A 12,076-nucleotide genomic window follows, 5' to 3' on the forward strand; every position below is an offset into this window, starting at 1 on the left:
CAAACAGAAGAAATTAAATTAACTTGTGTGAGCCTCTTGGGAGTTGACTAAACCAAGGGAAAAGCATGTTTAGTATTTACCATTCAATCTATTTGTCTTCATTAACATGCACATTCTTTTTCCATACATCCTGTATATTGTTGTCATTCCCATGAATAAAACACTTTTACATACATACACAGTTCCACCAGGGCAATGAGTATGCATCCCCCCTCCCAGTTTTAATGGTTTACACATAAAAACCTGAACACTGGGGACCTGGCAATAATGAATGCAAACAATACCAAGCACTGCAATACCAAGCACTGCATCGAGAGTGTCCTACTCTCACACATACTAATAACAACCGTCAATTTAACATAAAAAAAGAAATTGCTCATCTGCTCGTTTTTGAAGGAGGTGTAGATGGAATGTCTTAAAGCTGGACCACAGATATTGAAGGAGGTGTAGATGGAATGTCTTAAAGCTGGACCACAGATATTGAAGGAGGTGTAGATGGAATGTCTTAAAGCTGGACCACAGATATTGAAGGAGGTGTAGATGGAATGTCTTAAAGCTGGACCACAGATATTGAAGGAGGTGTAGATGGAATTTCTTAAAGCTGGACCACAGATATTGAAGGAGGTGTAGATGGAATGTCTTAAAGCTGGACCACAGATATTGAAGGAGGTGTAGATGGAATGTCTTAAAGCTGGACCACAGATATTGAAGGAGGTGTAGATGGAATGTCTTAAAGCTGGACCACAGATATTGAAGGAGGTGTAGATGGAATGTCTTAAAGCTGGACCACAGATATTGAAGGAGGTGTAGATGGAATGTCTTAAAGCTGAACCACAGATATTGAAGAGGAAAAACAGCAAAGAAAAAAACAAGGGAGAACACAAATAAAAATGATTTTTGACAACTTGATTCCACCTGTGCATCTTGACTGGCTGCTGTTGGCCGGCCCTGTCATAACCAGTACCCATCACAAGCCTGCTCTGATAGCCTTGCAGACAGCTTCATCTACCATCCAACACACAGCCGTACCTTCTGCCCTCAAGGTCACATTAATACAAATATCAATATGAGCAGTCGACACAAGCACACCTGACAAGGAACCTCTTCGCCTGTGTGACGGCAGGACGGCTATCGAGTCACAACTAAACACCTGTAGCGAGTTTCAGAGATATTTTTGTGGCGATTAAAAAATATCTTGAGGTGGCGTGATTCCTTGATTGTTCTCTTCAGTAAAGACTTTGGGTCTCAAGCTTGTTGATTATTATGGTCTGTGGCAACACTGGAAGGGGCCTGGTGTTTTAGCTTTTCTAAACTTGCTATTCTGACTCGTTTTGTCTCGTTCCATTCTGGGATGCTGCCAGTTTTATTTTACTGCATAAAATGAGAAGCACTGTCAAACTAATTCAAACACACTTTCTAAGACTCTTTCCTTTCAGTCATTTTAAATGACTCCAAGTGTAATTATTAGTCACAAACCTGCCAAATAATATACATAAGGTCAAGTCAATCATAACTCATGACGCTGATAAGGAGGGGAAAGCCATAAGATGAAATGAACATGATTGGAGCTCAATATTCCTAAAAGCCAATATTCCTGTGTTTCTCAATAACCCCAGCTTGTACTGAATGTTTTTTTTTCTTTTTCTCATCTCTTTTTCCAGATGAAAATTGACAGCGCCGACAGTGGCTAATAACCATGGAAGACAAAGTGACTCATCTCCAGATGAAGACAGATCATTTCTTCTTTCCCAAAGTCCACAGACCCTCTCCCTGAAGGACACAGTGACCTTCACTATCCAGCTTGCATGACAACCTGGCACAGGCTAAATTAAGAGGTTGCTCCTGGTTGCCAAAGACGGCAAGACAACAGGCCCAAATCTTTAGGGACCAGGCGTCAGCAGAAATCCACTCTGTCTCTCAGCAGTAACAAATGAACCTTTATTTGTGAAGTTAACAGTGCTAACAGCAGACTCCATAAGGACCAATTACTAGCTGAAGGGAATAGGGGGCCAAGATGAAGGAGACAGCGTTTGTGGTTTGTTTGTTAGCCGAGCTAGCTCTGACTGCCTTTGTTTTGGCCTCTAAGGAGGATGCTCATTGCCCTGATTTGTGTCGATGTGAGACACGACCCTGGTTCTCGCCCAGCTCTACGTACACAGAGGCTCCCACAGTGGACTGTAATGACTTGGGCCTGGCAACGCTCCCAGGAAAACTACCATCCGATACACAGGTACTGTTGTTACAGACCAACAACATCATCAATGTGGAAGAGCCCTTGGATTACCTGGCCAACATCACGGAGATCGACTTGTCCCAGAACAACATTTTGTCCCTGAGCAGCGTCCGTCTGGGGCTTCTTCCCCAGCTGCTGTCGCTGCACATGGAGGAGAACTGCGTCCAGACCCTGTCGGACAGCTGCATCCCTTCCCTGCCCAACCTCCAGGAGTTCTACATCAACCACAACCGGATCTCCTCCATCAGTCCCAGGGCCTTTCAGGGGTTAGGGAGACTTCTACGCCTGCATCTGAACTCCAACCGACTGACGGCAATCAACATGGAGTGGTTCCAGCCTCTTCGCACCCTGGAGATCCTCATGATAGGAGAGAACCCTGTTCTACAGCTATCTGACATGAACTTTAAGCCTCTGGTCAACCTCCGTAGCTTGGTTCTCGCCAGGATGAATCTGTCAGAGATCCCGGACAACACTCTGGTGGGCCTTGACAACTTGGAGAGCATCTCCTTCTTTGACAACTTGTTTGAAAAGGTTCCACGGGCCGCCCTCAAACGGGCAGAAAACCTGAAGTTTCTGGATCTAAACAAGAACCCGATCGAGCGGATTCAGAAGGGGGACTTTGCGAACATGATCCACCTCAAGGAGCTGGGCGTCAACAGCATGCCGGAGCTGGTGTGCATCGACGGTTTCGCCCTGAGCAACTTACCCGAACTAACCAAGATCGAGGCCACCAACAACCCCAAGCTGTCCTACATCCACCCGGACGCCTTCTACAAGTTGCCCCGACTGGAGACGCTTATGCTGAACAGCAATGCCCTTAGCGCTTTGCACCACAGGGCCGTGGAGTCCCTGCCCAACCTGCGGGAGGTGAGCATGCACAGCAACCCCATCCGCTGCGACTGCGTCGTCCGCTGGATCAACATGAACAGGACCGGAGTCCGTTTCATGGAGCCTGACTCGCTGTTCTGTGCCGAGCCCCCAGAGTACCAGGGCCAGCACGTCCGACAGGTGCACTTCAGGGAGATGACGGAGATCTGCCTTCCGCTCATCTCGTCCGGAAGCCTTCCGGATCGAATGGCCATCAGGAAAGGGGGCCAGGTGACGCTGCACTGCAGGGCGTTTGGAGAACCGGAGCCCGAAATCTACTGGGTCACGCCGACTGGGCTCAGGGTGCTGCCCAACAGTGTGTCTGATAAGTACCACATGCACCCAGAGGGGACCTTTGACATCTACGATGCTGGCGCCCATGAAGCGGGCCTGTACACCTGCGTCGCTCACAATCTTGTCGGCGCAGACCTGAAATCCGTCTTGGTGGTGGTGGACGGATACTTTCCCAAACCTTCAAACCAGTCTTTACGCTTGGACACCAAGTCCGTGCAGCCTCGTTCTGTTTTACTGTCCTGGAAAAACCCTGGTGGTTTCGTTTCTAATATAAAGTGGTACATGACTGCCCACGTTAACCACCCCTCCATGGCGTTTACCGCCAGGGTTCCTTCTGATGTGAAAGAGTACCGGCTGGCTCACTTAAGACCTTCCACCCAGTACAGGGTGTGTGTGGAGGTGACAAGCAGACAGCTCGGAGGCTACAGGGACTGTGTCAATGTCACCACTAAAGGACTGGAAGTCCCTGTTGACAGCAGCGAGAACTGGGACACCATAGTGATGAGTGTCTGCACTGTGCTTTTCGTGGTGGTCGCCGTGGCTTGTTCTGTCATCTACACATCTCTGCGTAGCCAGTTCTTTTACAGGAAGTTGATAGAGGATCAGTCTGAGTCCCTGCTGGGTCCTAATGAAGGTTCATCTTCCTCTCTCTCAGGACTGTGTGTTTCTGGTGTCAAGGTTAGGGCAACGGTCGTAGACTTTCCAGACCATTCCATGTGAGCAACAACCTTGGTCATGGAAATTAACGCACTGGATTAGGACATCATGGAAGAGAGTTGGACACAAGCATTTGATTTATGTGCCCTCTTTTCGAGACATTTGAAAGGACACCTGATCGGTGAATTTGACAGGGTGGGTTCCGGTAGGGTTCATGCATAACTATGTAACCAGCTAAAACCAGACTAAAGACTATTTTATAATACAAAATGTGTGTCATTGCAGCAGATCTTTCACAGACAAGTATCTAAATTGATATACGTGGCTACTGGTCATTTATGCGGTGCGACTGGAATAAAGCACAGCACAAAGACTATTTTGTCTCTGTTCTTCGACCGTGGTTTATAACCCTAACCCTAACCGGTTTATAACCGCTTGTGGAGATGTCTGTGTTGGTCACGAGGAAACATATACATGCTGTGTAACATTAAAGGGCCATACGTAACAGAATTCTACTTGTAGAGTTTATAAAAATGAGAAAAACTTGTTAGAATTGTATATAATAACATGGACTATGATGTTAAACATTTTATGATCAAATACACTTTCATAAAAAAAAAAATAAGGATGCTGTCTTTTAACTGAAATGTTTTCTCTCACATTGAGTCGACATATTGTTTGAAAATCACCTTGGCAGTAGAAAGATTAATATGGCACTGTACTGCTTTCAAAAAAGGACTTAGGCCCTAGCTGTAAAATCCAGTTGTCCCCAAAAAAATACATGTTAGAAATTCATAAATTCAAAAACCATAAATCTTTCTATATCACTGCCTAAACCATACAAGAGGACAACTGTGTGTAGTGGACAAACACAATTACTGGGGCTGCCCTTGAAGGCGGACATTTTAACATTTTTACCAAAATGCAATCTCAAGCAAGATGACGTGTTTGGCCAATCAGGTGGAAGGAGTGTGTAAGTGTGTAAGTGAGTGAGTGAGTGAGTGTGTGTGCTTACGTGCGTTAACACTGTACGTGTGTGGGCATGGGCATTGGAGACCCTATTGACTTAGAATTGTATTATATTCTCCTTCATTAAAAATCCAATATGGATTCCTAACACAAACCTCACTGAGGTGATGAATCGGCTTCACATTCGGACTGATGGGGGGCATTTATCAAGAGGACTGAACCATATATCAACAGAGTTTCAGCACCTTGGACAGGGCTTTTAGAGCGTGGTCATTTGTCACAGCCAAGGCAGCTAAAATATGACCCATTAGAGCACAGGTAGTGAGTGGGTCAGCAAGAACGTGTTGCCGGAACGTTCCCTCTCCCTCCGTGACCCTGGCGAGACACGGGTGCCGTTGCAGGAACAGCTCAGCAACTTTTTGGCTCGTTTGTTAAACACTTCCCATCGAACCGGGAGAGGAGGGAGACAAATGAAGCACAAAATGAGGACAAAGTGCTGGAAGTCAGTCACATGACGGCTGACGCCCTGAACATCTGTCCTGCTGATGTTATTGATGTGTCATATTTTTAGGTACCGGGCAAGATGGCTGGTTAGGTATCGTCCTGAGAGACATAGCCTCCTGTGGTGTGCCCTGTGTTTGCTGGGTAATCAGGATCCAAGATTCACTTGAACGAGTGGATTTCCTGGAAAACAGGCCGGACCTTCATCGTCATCACACCGACTCGATCATCCCCTGTCTACACAGTTTGAACACATTGCTCCTCCCGACAAGAGAAAACTTTGCCTCAGGATACAATCCACTCGGGGAAACAAAATGATAATAATAGACACATCTTATAAATGTTTCACCCATGCAAACACTTTCCAATACAAGGCCATTGGCAAATTTCAGATCTCAGTTATTAATTTGGCGTTATTTAGGGGCATGAAATCTGGTTTGAAAACAAGATAAATCAGTTATAAATAGTCCGAGGTTGCTTTTCCCTTGACGTGTTCTCCTTCAGACAGGCTGAGTCAGGGAGCATCGTAACAGTACACCTCTCACACACGGAGATACAAGACACAGGGCAGCCAAGGAATCTAGTTCACATCATTTCAGGGTGTGTGTGTGGTGTGCTTCATCACAGCAGTGTTGACTAGTAACCGTCTACATCCACACACGCACACACACACACACCTCATATGAACAAACAGTTAACAGACATTCAGTACACCCACACAATCAACTTCCTGATCATTTGCTCACTGATGTACCATGCGCTTTGTCATTAGTATTGTGCAAGGCAAATAGGCAGCACATGATGAACTGAATAGCCAGGTCCAGGGAGAATGTGGAAATTAGCTCACAGTTTTCCTCCATACAAACCAATTAGTCGTTCTTTTCATGGATCTCCAAAGTTAGTATTTGTTTGCTTGCACATTTTGCAACTAGAATACAATCATTTAAAGTGACAGACTTTGTCGCAAAGGGATTTTGAAACAGCTAGGCAACATTATTTAGGAAGCTACAGTATGGTTAGCATTCCAAACATGAAGTCCTATTTCCATTCAAATCTTTTCCACAATCACTTGAGAATAACAAATACAAAATAGACCAATATACTGTACTGTATGACTGTCTCCTTAATACTTGCTTGAGCATCATGAGAGCCATCTTCATAGACTCAGTGCTTCATTACATTATAAAATATGATTCTAAAGAATATTCCTGAACAGACAGATACCACTGGTTAGCTCACACAATGCAGGCATTCTACACCCCCCGATTCCCTCCAGCTGCAAGGTATCTAAGCCCTTCTCTCCCTTTATAGATCTGTACTATTCTTTTGAGGAGAAAGAAAAAGAGGAAAGGAGAGAGAGAGAGAGAGAGAGAGAGAGAAAGAGGGAGAGAATGAGGGAGGGAGAGACATAGGGAGACATAGGGAGAGAGAGAGAGAGAGAGAGAGAGAGAGAGGGGGGGGGTGCAGTGCACTGTGTTGTAAAGATGATAAGAAGAGTATGGTGCAGGTCAGAGAGGGAGAGTCTGCGCTGTGATTGGGTTCAGAGTTGTGATGGAGGCCTAGACTGTCCAAGACAGGAGACATATCAAGGGGGAAAGAATACGAGAGAAAGGTAATGCATCTACCTATTATGAGCCTCTGATAAAAACATACCCCCATGGGCCAAATACAACATCAGCACATAAGGAAATGTTAATAGACTTTTATATTGTTTCATGGTCCTTGTATTGTACCTGCCGTGTGGTCCATTGGGATTTTGCACAAAATACACAATCTAATGACCTCTGATTAAAGTTGACAAATAACTCCTATTACGATGTTTCCCCTGGGACAATTCCTCTGCCGTCATTTACCACATGAAACAACAAGAAAATCTATACTACAAAAAGAGAATGAAAAGTTCCCCTAAGCGCTGCAAAAATGCTCTGCTTCTGAATTATTACCTCATTACGCACATTTTGCATTTAGGCCAGAGCTGCTCTTTGTGGATTGGAGTAAATAAAAATAGAAAGATTCACATGTATCTAACCCTCAGCTAACTGCACCCTAGGGCTGTAAGTGATGATGTCTCTATTCAAAGGCCCATTAAGTTAAAACAACTCAGGTGACAGTGTAATCCCATATCAAGGATTTGTGTGATTTCATCATTCAGTATTGCCCCAAACATGCCCCCCAAAGTACTGCTTATTATAATACATGTGTGTGTGTATGTGTGAATGTGTGTATGTGTGTAGGTGTGTATGTGTGGGTTCACTGTAATCCTCCAATCCCAAACCTCCCCTTCCCAAGATACACTGCTACTAGATGTTCTAGAATCTCCCAGGGTTCTCTTTCCAGAGCTGCAGGGGGCTGACACGATGGACCCCCACAGAGAGGCTGCGCTACGTCAGGGTCCTGCAGTCTTACCGGCTGCTAATGCAGTCTTAGCGGCTGCTGCAGCAGCCAGGGAGGTTGTGAGGGGTGACAAGCAGCCATGCCGAGGAAGTGCCTTGGCAGCCCTCCACCAGGACGCAGGAAACAGCAGAGCGCCACGCTGCCATTGACTTCTGTACCGATGAAAGAAGAGCAGAGACACGGCAGCTTCCATGTGTCAGCCTGGAGTTGTAAGAGAGGGAAGAGCCCCCGAGCACTCACTGCAAAACCACATCAATAAGACACTACGGGCAGAGACCGAGGCCAGGCTCCTCCACTGCTCCTCTGCCAGCAGGGATGGTGCCAGAGTTTCGTTTTTATCTATCACAGTCATCAAAGATGATTGCAGCCTCTTTATGCTGTGAAGGATTACTTCATACATGGCCAAGGAACGTTTAATGGATTGCAGTGAATTTATGCGGTTCTGTAGCATGTATAGTCTGGTGAGATCTGTAATGAGGCCGGGTTTGGCCACAGGAGAGGGTGGCAGCTCAGTGGTGGAGCGACTGACTGGAGATCGAGAGGTGTAAGTCGCTTACAATAAAAGAGTCTGTTAAATGAACACAGTTTTACTATTAAATTTGAATGACTCTATAAACTGTACCAGTCTGGAAAATTGCAGAAATTCAGATCTATAAAACAGTATTCAATCATTTTCTGTCAACCTTTTTAATTAGCCTTTCTGACCACATGCTCGCTTCAAGAGCCACACACGTGAAGCTACAGGGAGAGTTGGGAGTTCATCACCCTGATATTCCCCAACACTCACTCGCCTCTCAGGACCACTCACGCCCAGCGTCCCTGGGCGTGGCCAGCGTCCCTGGGCGTGGCCAGCGTCCCTGGGCGTGGCCTGATCTCAGCGTCCCTGGGCGTGGCCAGCGTCCCTGGGTGTGGCCTGGTCTCAGAGGAGGCTTCTGAGTTCCTCAACTGCGCCGTGGCATTCACGGCGACACCACCAAAGGCTTCTCTATGATTACACATTCCATAATGAATAATTTACCTTCTTCTAATGACCCGGTAAGCTGGTTCATTTAAACGGAAGCTTCCTCCTAGCGCTGTGATTATAGCTGTGAGCCGAGTTGAGAGGCAGATTAGAGGAAATGAAGGCAGGCTTGTCGGGGGAAGGGGGGGGGGGGTCCCATCCCACCAAACACACGGATCGAGGTACTCATTACTATAGAGCCAATGGTGTCGTCAAGCCCACATAATACGAGTTACAGGAAATCACTTGGATGCTACGTCAAACCATTATTGATCGCCATCTTTTTAGTCTGATCTCTGTGTACAGGTCATTCATGACGATAAGTTGACTTCATCCTAACTTGTTAGTGAGGTTCTGCAGTCCTTCGGGCGTCGGTTCTAGCTAAAGCAAACACGTTTACGCTAGCTCTGAAAACTCCTTGAGTCATGAGTCTACAGGCTGTTTTTGTAAGGGCAGCTTTTTGGTCATAAGCCAGGCTTTTAAGAGAGGCTATTCATAGATGTTTTTTAGTGCCGACAGTATTGGGTAAACACTGTCCCAAATATGTAATAAATGCACAGATTTTTCTGCTTGAAGTCTTTTTTTAGCATGCATCCTGGTCGTGCTTTCAGAGCTGGAGGTCATATGGGAAATGGGTTCCCATGCTTGTAGAGTGCTTGAATCTAATCATGGATGCACATCACAGCATCTGCAGTTCTGCTGCTACTATCTGAACCAAGTCTGTTTCAAACATCTTCCCTCAGTAACTGGACTAGACTGTACATCCTCTCTTCTGCCTGTCTGCAGGACATGCACCCATCTGATCAGCACCTCCTCTCTTCTGCCTGTCTGCAGGTCATGCACCCATCTGATCAGCACCTCCTCTCTTCTGCCTGTCTGCAGGACATGCACCCATCTGATCAGCTTCATACAGCCTGACTCCATTATCCTCCTCTAATCTAGTCAAGTACAAAAGGCATTGGCTGTGCTGTCGACTGTTTGATGTTCATCTACCCCGCGTCCTCTCTCTGTTTTTCCCTCTCCTCCCGTCCTCATCACCCCCTCTCACCAGCTGGCTCTCCTAAACCTCAGATAAGACAAATCCACCAAATTAGGACAGATCACAGCAAAAAAACACAGGCCACACCAATCCTAATGACAATAATTGCATTTAGCACTAATTGGGTATTTAAATGTTTTGAATTGCAAATGCGCAAATGGGTGTCCCTCTGTGTGTGTGTGTCTGTGTGTGTCTGTGTGTCTGTGTGTGTGTGTGTGTACCTAAAAGCTCTTTGGGACAGAGTCTGCGTAGGCCCCTAGTTGCACCACGGTTCAAACTGAGAAGTGTTTCAAAGAAACGTTTTGAACACTGTCTGCCTACTTAGGTAAGAACAGTGAAAAATACACAGAGAGTGTGTGTGTCAGTGTGTGTCTGACTGTCAGTGTGTGTGTGCTCCAACAACTAACTCTGACATCTGCTCAGTCCAACGGTTTTCAAACTCCTTGAATATGTAAACTACAAGCTTATTCCAGACACAATACATGTCAGATGTTCACAGAGATGCAAGCAAACATGAATCAGACAAATGTGAACGTCTCTACAAGTGAAGGCCTGGGAATTTCATTAAAATTGGATTCCAAATCTGAGACTGGAGACTTCCGGCCTAGTTGGATGTAGCCATTAAGCGCTGGCTGTAGATAACAGCAGATCAGAGCTAATATGAGCTAGCGCTGGCTGTAGATAACAGCAGACCAGAGCTAATATGAGCTAGCGCTACTTAGAGACACTCTGCCTGCTTTAAATCAAAAACAATTGCGAAGAATTGACGTCTTCAACAGTTCCCCTCACAGCAAAGCTGTAAATCTGCAATAAACCTCTGTCGTCAGTTAGCGAAAACAAGAAATTATTCCCCAATCAATCAGTCAATTAGCAGAAGTCTTGGCCTGAGATGAACATCCTAAAGATGTAGTTAATGAAAGCTGTACTGGAGCCACACAGCAAACTGGACCAATAAAAGATCAAAAGCATATCCCTGTAGTGGACCTGAATAGTTTTTCCTGTGTCACACAATGTCTTTTCCCTGACCACTAACAGACATCCCGACCCGCAGAGAATCATTTCTGGGAGGTGGCTTCCCCCCCCCCCCCCCCCCCCCCCCCCCCCCCCTTAATCTATAGTTCTTGCAAATTTAAATTAAGTTAACTGGTGATTTTCGGACAGATCTGCCCCCACTGCTAAAAAAAAAAAAATCCTAGAGGAAACACTGGACTGCCTACATGTAGTCACTATAGCTACCATGAGTCTCTGATGCACTGCCTATATTATGTTTCATCGTTACATCAAATATCCCTCTGAGTACTTTCTGTTTGTACTCCCAACCCTACGGCAAGTGAAGAGGGACACCCATCATAGCAGCAACTCCCCCATTACTGACCCGACAGCCAGCATCCTTTATCAGGCTTTTCTTTGTGGGTTCCTCTCTTCTTGGTACTCGCACATTCAGAATGTTTCCTGAACTGGAAGAGACCATCTATGGTAAATTGCCAGTGAACATTTCTAAAGTGACCAGGGGTGGCTGTTTTTTTGTGGCTTCGCTTTTTATGTAAAAGTTCCTTTTAGCTGCTCTGCAGCCAGGCATTTCTCTCTCTGGGAAAAGTGCGTCTTTGATATTTTTATCTCACTGGAGGCAAAGACCCATCCTTTATTGATAAAAACCAAGGAGAGAGAGACTAATGTTCAAAGCACAGCAAACATGACTGCATCCTTCGCAAGGCAAAACTGTGGGTATTCCACACAAATAGCAAGCACACCACACATTTTGACAGAATAACAATCCCCTCGCCCCTTTTCAGAACATCCCCTTCATTGGGAGTTTTCCACAAGACAATTTCCGAATTTAACAAACAGCAGTTTTAGAACTCTTTACATTCAAACACATCCACACCTTTTCCTGAAACTCCAAATAACCATATTGACTGCTGTTTCTGAACCTTTAACTGAAGTTTATTTGTTGTTGTTTTGAAGTGAGGTACCCACAGACACACTCCGAACCATCCCAGAATCTCATCAGCTGTGAATGCAGTGGCAGCTGGAAAGTCTTGGCAAAGTCAGTCCTGGAAGAGAAACTGAGCGGGCAGCTCTAATATGCTGGTCCAATCTAAAGGATACCTCAGCATTGTGC

General features: G+C 45.6%; 2 protein-coding genes across 4 annotated transcripts in view; one reads left to right on the forward strand and one right to left on the reverse strand.

Annotated features, from left to right (window-relative positions):
• immp2l (inner mitochondrial membrane peptidase subunit 2) overlaps nucleotides 1-12,076 on the reverse strand; it is a 74,912-nt gene that overhangs the window by 15,623 nt on the left and 47,213 nt on the right. The gene's annotated exons all lie outside the window — the stretch shown is intronic.
• Nucleotides 1,997-4,467, forward strand: lrrn3a (leucine rich repeat neuronal 3a). Of its 2 annotated transcripts, XM_047034742.1 has the most exons (2): nucleotides 1,997-2,940; nucleotides 3,280-4,464. In XM_047034742.1, the coding sequence occupies exons 1-2, from the start codon at nucleotides 2,015-2,017 to the stop codon at nucleotides 4,112-4,114; spliced, it is 1,761 nt and encodes a 586-aa protein (XP_046890698.1). In that variant the 5' UTR covers nucleotides 1,997-2,014; the 3' UTR covers nucleotides 4,115-4,464. The 2 variants fall into 2 exon arrangements, with proteins under 2 accessions (XP_046890698.1, XP_046890697.1); XM_047034741.1 differs by having other exon boundaries at nucleotides 1,997-4,467.

Source organism: Hypomesus transpacificus, chromosome 14 (assembly GCF_021917145.1).
Source record: "Hypomesus transpacificus isolate Combined female chromosome 14, fHypTra1, whole genome shotgun sequence".
Lineage (NCBI taxonomy): Eukaryota > Metazoa > Chordata > Actinopteri > Osmeriformes > Osmeridae > Hypomesus > Hypomesus transpacificus.

Bases quoted from the DNA above. Each gene is read 5' to 3' on its own strand.
- lrrn3a (XM_047034741.1), top strand. From the start codon at position 2,015: ATGAAGGAGACAGCGTTTGTGGTTTGTTTGTTAGCCGAGCTAGCTCTG.